Raw genomic sequence first — 9467 nt, 5'->3', positions numbered from 1 at the left:
TCCACTCTTTTATATTTTAATTTGCAGCGTTAGGGCAAACTTTAGCTCCAGGGACCTTTTATTTTTCTTAATCAGCTTTGAGGTGTTTCTGCAGAAGGGGCGGTGTCCATTTGTGGTAATTCAATAATTTGTTCATGTTTTAGTGAGACATTTAGGGTTTCAGTTAACCAGAGGAAAAACCACGAGATCTACAGAACTGCCTCCAGAGCTCAGACTGAAGCGGACCCAAAGATCTACTGATTCCCAGGAGCTCTGTGAACGTCCGACTGAACCGGACTATCTGGGCAAGGGTCTTAATAAGAGATGTTACCCAGTGATCACTCTAAGAAGGTCAATCATAACCGATCGGACTTTAATGGCAGTGATCAGACACAAGCTTCTAAAAACAAAGGAATCTTTGGCCCAGAGACAAGATTATCTGGTCTATTGAACCAAGATTGTGGAGAGAGTCAGTCCTTTATAAATAGTCAGGGCTCCACTGAGGAGTCGGATTGCATCTAAAAATGAAGTGAAAGTTTAAGTTTCATGACATTATGGGATGCTGAACAGTATCTAATTACTTCCTCATTAAACTTGTCATAATTGCCACGCAATTGGACCAACGGTAACCGTGAAAGTGAGTGGAAATCCCGACAAATTTGTCTTTTAACATCACCTACTGGTCAATCCTACGCCTCCCTGATCTCTACCCAGCTGCTCCAACATCTGCAGTGACAGAAAGATCCCACCAATCTCCTTCAATATCAGAATTGGCCACTAGACGGCGCCTTTGGGAAAGAAATTAATACAATTTCTGTGCACCCAACAATCCCTCAGATAGTTATATAGTCTTGTTTTTGTCATGTGTAAACGCATCTTTCATCACATTACAGCCCATGATTTTGCCTGGTGCTGCACATCATGACAAGCTACAAAATGCTAAAAGAATTGTCCATTCGTCGCGCGTCATTGCTGATGGGGAAGTAGCAAACCGTTTTAATGATAAAATAATAAAGCAAACAGAACAAGAGACAGATCCCCAGATATTATACATACCCATCTATTGTACTGTAGTCAGACCAAAATCACAAAGCAAGGCACATGTTTCAAAGAAAACAGATGAACATTGCTTTTTCAAATAAGAAAAAAAACCATAATAATAATAATAATAATAATAATCAAACAGAACAACATGGACAGCTTTACTTTACACATGGCCACACCTGGACGCACACGTACAGAAATGCTTCCTGGAAATGACCCGACATGGATTCTTCAGCTCAGACCACTTCAAGCACGGAGAAGCAAAGTGATTCAACACTTAGATTAGATCTGTTTACTTTGAAAAATAGTCTTCAGGATGACACACATCATAAATACATTTCCTTTTTTTTGTTTTTGCAAGTATCCATATATATAATCTCTATATGATCATAATTTAAATACCACAACTACTCTCAGAATTTGCACATTTGTATATAGATGTGAGGCTGCGATGGGACCTTCTGAAGGGAACGAGGTGCCGGGGAGGATCAGTCCTGCACCTCGCTGAGGGAACTTAAAGGGACGCTCCGTCATTTTCACTGGATTCATCCACATGATGCCATGGCGACGCCATCTGCGTTCGTCTCAGCCTGAGTTTGGACGACGGTACACCTGTTACAGCTGATGGACGGTGGAGCAGACATGCACCAGGCAGTAAGCGTCTTATGATGGGAAACGCTGAGTTGCATTATGGGAAGTGCTGAATTCTTTTTTTTTTTTACTGTTTGGTTGCACCGCATCAAACCAGCCGGGCAGGTCTGCATCTGCATCCTGCAATTGTTTCACACTTTTACATCCATGACCTCATTGTCATGGCAACGCATCGCCGAGGTGGAGATGTAGATTGTCATGGCAACATGGGGGTGGGTGTTGAGGAAATCAGACTAGATAGATGGAGATAGGAAGAGGGCGGGCGTCAGGAAGTTTTTGACTCCAAATTTCATTTCCTGGAAAGAAAATCTGTTTTAAAAATGAAATTGGCTTTAAACTGTTGCGACTGTATTAACGTTAGCATTTCTTCCATTTACACTTGCCAGTGTGAAACACGAGGGCTTGTGAAGCCTCGTGTTTCCACACGCTCCATTCAATTCCACAAACGACCCATGCTGCAATGGAAAACCTGGATCCTTTTAAAAACAGATTCACGTAAATATTCTCTGATTACGGTTGAGCTTGTGACCAAATTCAAACATCTTGCTGAAATCATTCAAATTGTATTTAGAGGGGCTTATAAAAATATCAATTAATGAGTACAAATTCAGCAAATCACATTAAAAAAAGGTCTGTAATTCATGTATCACAACTGGATTTTCAGTCAAAAGCATCTCATCTGTTTAAGTGATTATTTGGACATTTGTTGTTTGTTTGTTTCTTTTTTGCTTTTATTCCCTCGAACAGCTATCCTGACAACAGAGCAAACCTGGCTAATCCATGGTATTCCAAAAGTCATCCTGAAGCCCTTCTCCAAAACATTCCAAAGCCATACAGCCTTAGCCCTGCCATCTTATCCATCCTATGTAGCCTCCTGTTTGTGTGCAATCTGGCTGCATGGGCGTTTGTGCTTCTCCTAAGTGTGAGTGTGTGAGTATGTGTGTGTGTGTGTGTGGGCTGTACCTTATCATGGGAATGTAGTGTTGCATCAAACTGAACTTGGTCCTGAAATCAACAGCTCACAAATAATATATCCAACACACTGCGGTTTCTCTCTCTCTCTCTCTCTCACACACACACACACACACTCAATTGAGGAGCTAAATTGTCTCATTTTGGTCACGGATAAAAATCTGTCCACCAAATCATTTACATTGTCACAACACCAGAGGTCACCATTCCACACTGAACCAAGACATCAAACCAGAGAGCTAGAGAGCCATAGTTATCTGGATGTTATATATGTATTACTGTGCTAATGGAGGACTTTTTCAATAGATATAAACTCTCCATGCGTAGAATGTTCACATAGCATATGATTTGTTACACAGTTGGTTGTTCAATCAGCATTAGTTTATGTATATTAGCTTCCATTGGAAAATCTGAAAAACGTCCACGTGACTGCAGTCGCCTCTATTTTGTTGTACATCTTCACATCACTGTCTTTTTCTCAGTAGATTGGTTTGTCACATAAAAACTCTCATTAAGCGTCTCATTTCTTCGGCTCTGTCTGCCGCCGCGTGGGTCTGTCTTGCCGCGCCATCAGCACTGGTGGCCGGGATGAGAGAAACGAGGAGACAAGAGGTATTTCAGCGCCAGGATGGACTGATGGACAGATGGAGGACAGGACAGATGAGAGGAGGGAGAGCGCGACAGAGAAAAGGAAGGATGGAAACACAATGGGCGCTTCAGAGGAGAGAGCTGTCCATTGTGCCTTTTGCTTCCACTGCAGCATCGCCCCGGTGACGGCTTTCCATGGTTACTCCAACATGGCGTCTAGCTGGTCGGCCAAGTCGTCAAACATGCTGCCAATGTCATCGAGGATGCTAACTGTGGTCTTCTGTTCGGCCACAGAGCTAAAGCACACAAAAAGACAGAAAATTAACCATTTTCACTGAACAATGGAAACACTTGGATTATTTGCTAACGGATCCACCTAGTGGCGACTCTGTGTATTACTGCGTAGTCCAATAAAACTTGCAGCAGCTGCTCCCCGGCAGGCCCCAAGATACCAAGATGGCCGCCCACTCATTTTAAACAAAGTTGCTCACCCAGCATATACTCGAAATAGTTTTTTACTTCCTCGTTACTTATGGGTTCTGCAGCCCACGACTGCAGTAGCATCAACCAGAATGGATGCTTGTTCGCAAGGGAACAATAGAACATCATAGATGTCATGAACACATTTTCTAGTGTAGATTCTCTAGTTTCTCCCCCTCCTCCCATAGCAACATAACTAAGATGTTAACCTAATACTTAGGCGACCCTCTAAGTATGATAATTATTTCTAGGATAATAACTGGAACTACAGAATTAGTGACAATAAGCTTTTTTGAAGAGGAAGGTTTTAAGTCTAATCTTAAAAGCAGAGATGGAGTCAGCCTCCCGTACCTGGACAGGGATCTAGCAGTTTAATCACTGTAGGACCGGGGTACATAACCTGACACTAAAGAACCATTGATCTGGTCCAGGATAGAGCTGCCTATCAATGGTAAAACATCCTTCAACAGGTGTGTTGGGATGGGATCTAAAGGACACGTGGTGGTCTTGGATTTCTGAATTAGCGATGACGCCTCAGAAAAATATATAGGGCTGAAGGAGTTTAAGGGCTCGTTGGAGAACCTGTATGTTCCCACAGTCGGCACATCTGGTGATGGTCCAGTTGTTGGGATGGCCTGGTTAGCTTTCTCTCTGATAGAACTTTATCAGTGAAGAAGCTCATGAAGTCTTCACCACTCAGGGAAGAAGGGATACGTGGATCTAAAACACTGTGACTCTTGGTTAATTTGGCCACAGTGCTGAAAAGAAACCTGCTACACACTACACACAAGTTTAATACCATCATTGTTATTATCATCATCACTATCAATAATAAATAAAAATATCTCTAAGAAACTCCTTACTGTGGAGAGTAATGAAACATTACCAAGTATCATAAGAGTGGCCACTAGAAGATTCGGCATGTAACTGAGGTCTGCCACTGTTTCTGGGTAGTAGCCTATCTTACATAGTTATCAGGATTAAATTAGATTAGTGGATGTTTAGATTCAGTGTTTACTTTTGTTTGAAGTCGAATGTCTACATTAGCACTACAAGCTTCCGTTAAGTTTTAGCACTGAACACACACTCCAAACTACTTCCTGTATTTGACAGCCATGTATGCAATGGACCCACCCACTCATCTAAACACCCAAGGCATGACTCTCAATCGGCCTTTTCTGTTGTCATACGCTAACAGACTCCATGAACCGACATACTGAGCCGACACCTGAATGGTGAAACGTCCCCGCCTGCACGTTAGCATGCTTAGCACCAAAGCAGAAGCTCTGACGGTGAGAAGTGCATCGTGGTTTCTAGAATATTTGTGTCACTTACTCCTCTTGATGCAGTATCTTGTCCTCCACAGCCTGCAGAGCAGCAGCCAGTGACGCGCTCGTCTCCTCCAGCTTTTGCTGCACCAGGAAATCCACATTAAAGTCGGTGGCCGTTGCCACTGGCGTCGTGACCCCGCCTCCCGATGTCCCGATATCTACGGACACCCCCCCAATGGAGGAGCGAGGGGGTTTTACAGGTGGAGGAGTAGGGCTGGGAGTGGCAGGAGTCTGCGGTGTCTGGGGCGTCTGCGGCGTAGTTGGTGTCTGCGGGGTGTGGGGGCTCTGAGAAGACGGACTAAGTGGCTTGGCGTTGGGTGGACTTGGGATGTTGGACGGGGGAAAAGCGGGAGGTGAGCTGGTTTGGCGGGCCATGAGAGAATGCTGCTTGACTGGAGCTGGGGCCGCGCTTGTGCTCTGGCAGGAGGCGATGGTCATGGAGTGGACAAGCTTGGCTGGTTTGGGAGCTGTGGGTGGGGGGGCTGGCTTGGGTGAGACAGGTGGGGGTATCTTCTTTCCTTCCACTGCAGAGATGGAGGAACAGAGAACAAACAAGAAACTTTAATTAGAACAAACTTGGATCCGATTATGTGCAAAAGGAGTGATCTGCATCTTAACCCCTCCAGGAGCATTCAGTGTCAGTACCTGGGCTTCCGGGAGTGCCAGGGCCCGGCAGGGGGACGCTCCTGTTCACGGCAGGATGTGGGGGAGTCTGCGGACCTCCCTGCCTCTTTATCTGTGCCACGATAGGTTTGGGGGACACTGGAGGCTTTGGTTTCCGGACTGGACCTCCGTCATTGTTGACTGGAGCCGACTGCTCCACGCTGTTCCTCCGAGGAGCAGCGGTCACTTGGGGCGGACTTTGATACTGAGGCTGAGGTTGTGGTTGTGGCTCGGGCCGCTCCGTTACGCCGGCGTCAGGCGCCGGGCGACGTTTCATGGTGGCCGTGCCATTCTGGAAGGCCACCGGCTGCGTGGTGTTCGGCTGGGGGGTCCCCGCTGGCTGTCCGTTAGCCGTAGCCAGGTCAGCAAAGCCGTCGGGCTCCTTGTCGCGGCTTTTGGGCCGTCGTTTGACAGTAGATGACTCTTGCAGGGTGAAATCCGAGCCGTTGTGTTGGGACTTGCTGCTCCGAGGCCGTCGTTTCAGGGTGGGATTGGTTTCGGGCCTGGAGATGTCCTCCTGCGGGTAGCCCCCGTCTCCCTGCGGGCCCTCGCCATCGCCCTGCAGACATGCACAAAATACACACTAACGGAAAATTCATACATTCATGATAAGGGGTTATTTTTGCACAAACAGTCAAAAAACATACACAAATATATGCAAACGTGAATAAAGCAAACGAAACAGAGAAGCTGACTATGGGTTTCAGATACATTAGAGCACAATAGGTATATAGACAAACATAAACATAAATATATAGAGATAGCTACCTGTCCTTCTTCTCGACCCTGGCGGCGAATGGTCAGGCTTCCTTCCTCAGCAAATGGCAGGTTCTCCGATGAACTGCCACTGCCCCCGGAGCTGGGGTGGGGGGAGGACGGAGGGTGAGGTGGGGAGGAGGTTACAGGAGGGCTTTTTACAGGAGGGCTTTTTACAGGGGGGCTTTCAGTTTGGACAGAGGGTGGGGGCAGAGCAGATAGAGTGGGCTGCTCCCGCCTGGCAGCCTCCACCAGCTCAGTGACGGGACCACTAATGGTCCTTCGTCGGTTCACTACTTCACCGTCCAAGCCAATGGCGTCCCGAGATTTCCCCACCTGGTAACAGACAAAAACACACGGTCAAAGATCTGGACGAGCCGCCCCTCCAGGAGGTGGTTCCAAACTTCCACCAGCCCTCCCGACCCATTACAGACAGACTAACAAACCTTTCCAACCTGCAGGAAATTCTTTTGCAGTGCCATGCCTTTGGCTCCGCCCCCTATCGAAGACATCTCCAACATTGCGGCGATGCTCCTCACGCTGCCCACGCTGTTGGTCTCCACTGGAGCCGTCTCCACCGAGACCCCGAGGTCACTGGCGCGTCGCTGTTGGTGGTAAGGCACATCCAGCATCCCTCCCGTGGTGGCGTGTGTTTGAGGTTGCGTGTTGGTGTCGGCCAGGTTGGAGTTGGAAGACGAGATGGCGGAACTAGAGCGCTTTGGCGGTGGGGGGGGCGGCCCTTTTTTCTTCTGACGTAGGGCAAAAGACTGAGTTTGGTTACGGCTTATATTTTTGTCTTGGTTGCGGACGGAGTGACTGCGGCTGACCCGGTGGGTTACCGTAGCGTATTTGCCCCCTTCTGCTTTGGGGACGGCGGAGCTCTGACCTCCCGCCACTGGTGCTTCTCCTCCGTTCCTTCCACTGACCGGCTCGTCACACTCGCTGTCGGAGACGGCGTACCGGTTGAGGCTGTGGGCGCGTTTCTTCTGGAGCCCTGAATTCTCTGCTCCCTCTCCTTCGGACATCTCCCCCTCTGGTGGAAGGCAAAGGAGCGGAACCTGGGACTGCTGGTTGTCCTTGACCTCCATGGCTTGTGACTGCGGATGGGGCTGATGCTGTGGGTAGAACTGCTGGGGCTGAGGCTGGGCGCACAGAGCGCCGCGATGCGTCGGGGACTGATTGGAGTGGGACCGTGGCGACTGAGGTCTTTCCCCCTGGCTGAACTGGGATGGCTTGTGCTTGCTCTGCGGGGAAGCTATGCTCTGGGCGGAGGAGGTTGAGGAAGAAGATGATGTTCTGGTCTTGGTGGGAGTGTGAGGGGGCGTGTAAGGTGGTGCAGGCTGGGAATGGGAGTGGGAGTGTCGTTTGCCTTGAGAGGAGACGCTACCCCTGTTGGAGGATGAGCTCCCCTGACTGCTTTGCTGCCTCATAGTCCGTGCTTCCTTCTTCGGCGGTCCGCCGCCTCCTGTCATCACCTCATCGTGGTCTTTGCTGAGGCTGCGAGCTCGCTGTGCTTTGCTGACCTCATGGCCTGGTTGGCTCATGGCATTCTGCAGCTCAGAGCTCAACTCGCTGTCCTGGAAGGTGCTCATCTTTGGAGACATGACCTCTGTGGGAAGAGAAGGAACCACTTTAATCCACAACCTGTGCGCGTCTTCAAAAGTGGTGGGATCGATTACCTAAGTGCCCAGCAATGAATTCAGTTTGAACATTGTTGAACAGCGTAATCTGTTATCTTACCATCTGGAGGTGGGCTATCCATTGACATGACTTCCTGCTGCTGTGTAATTGGTGGGGGCTTCTTCTTGAGGGAGGTGCGCCCCTCTGAACTGCGCTGCATTTCAGCCAATCGCTTCACTGCCAGCATGAGCTTCTTTTGGTGGCCTTCACAGTAAAGAAATAGGGGAAAAGAAATATCAAATACTCTGCTAAAAAAAACAACAATATAGCATCATTTTTGTGATCGTCATTATATGAGAATTTTGCTATTGTTCAAAGACCAAAAATTCAGCCATTTTGAGGTTAGCTCACTGAGAAAACAATGAGTGCTAACTGAGTTTCTTCTAGCTATCTCGCCTCTGTCAAACTTTATACTACACCAACCTGAGCCAACGATGGTAATCATCCTTACGCTGAGCTAGCACTGCAGTTGCTCTAACTAAAACCGTACAGTAGCTAGGACAGTAATGTTAATGCTAATGAAAATCAGGCAAAACGTGGCCCGCTACAAATCATTACACTCTATTTATATATAACTGTACAATATCACATAATTTTTAACTACAAGCTACAAATTCGATACAGAGTGAAGGCATTGAAGCAAACAGAATGCTGGAAATCTAGATTTCTTACCAAGTTTGGTGATGCCTATCTCCTGAAGGTCCTCCCATGTAATATCGGTGATGAACTCGATATTTTCGTAACCGTTCTGCACCAACACCTGGTGGTATTGGCTTAGACCAATTGCAGATAACCACTCTCCTAGATTGGCCTATAGGAAGACCAGAAACATTACAGCTTACCAGAGGGCCAAACACGGCTTCACATCTACCTATTGTGTTCTCCTGTTCCCCTATGAGTGGGCTTTTTACTGGTGTCGCCGCTGTTGTGATGTGGAAAAGTGTCTGACAGTATAAAAGGATGGAAAACAAATGCTGTTCTGGATTTAAACAGAATTTAATGCCAAATGAGGCAGCGAGCCTGAAGTTAGCCAAGCGAGAAACACGGAGTCAAACAACTGCTAGAAAATTGATCTTATCTTCATAAAAAAACAACATAAAAAAACTGACCGACATCCCGATTTCAAAATCGAAATCTTTTTAGCGGCGTTTACTGTGCTTTACTCACAGGCTTCTGCTCGGGCAGCCACTCAGTGACGCTAACTTTATTGATCTCAGATGTCAGCTTCTTCCTGTGACCTGGTTTAGTTATTCCGATTGCTGTCAGATCCTTCACACAAATAAGAAACACACAAAAGTAAAAGGCTGTAGTGCTGAGTTTCAA

General features: G+C 47.3%; 1 protein-coding gene across 8 annotated transcripts in view; it reads right to left on the bottom strand.

The window, feature by feature from the left end:
- Positions 1-948: 948 nt before the first annotated feature.
- Positions 949-9467, bottom strand: part of caskin1 (CASK interacting protein 1) — a 209578-nt gene continuing 201059 nt past the window's right edge. For 6 of the 8 annotated variants that reach the window (XM_057015782.1, XM_057015775.1, XM_057015779.1 and 3 more), the window contains 8 exons: positions 9312-9413; positions 8817-8955; positions 8205-8348; positions 6911-8073; positions 6477-6800; positions 5691-6291; positions 5050-5569; positions 949-3530 (listed from right to left, as the gene is read on the bottom strand). In XM_057015782.1, coding sequence (XP_056871762.1) covers positions 3434-3530; positions 5050-5569; positions 5691-6291; positions 6477-6800; positions 6911-8073; positions 8205-8348; positions 8817-8955; positions 9312-9413 — 3090 coding nt within the window. In that variant the 3' untranslated portion in view covers positions 949-3433. The remainder of the gene's footprint in view (positions 3531-5049; positions 5570-5690; positions 6292-6476; positions 6801-6910; positions 8074-8204; positions 8349-8816; positions 8956-9311; positions 9414-9467) is intronic. The other 2 variants (XM_057015777.1, XM_057015776.1) reach the window with 2 other exon arrangements.

This window comes from Takifugu flavidus, chromosome 18, assembly GCF_003711565.1.
Source record: "Takifugu flavidus isolate HTHZ2018 chromosome 18, ASM371156v2, whole genome shotgun sequence".
Taxonomy (NCBI): Eukaryota; Metazoa; Chordata; class Actinopteri; order Tetraodontiformes; family Tetraodontidae; genus Takifugu; species Takifugu flavidus.
This window is presented reverse-complemented; position numbering and strand designations above follow the sequence as displayed.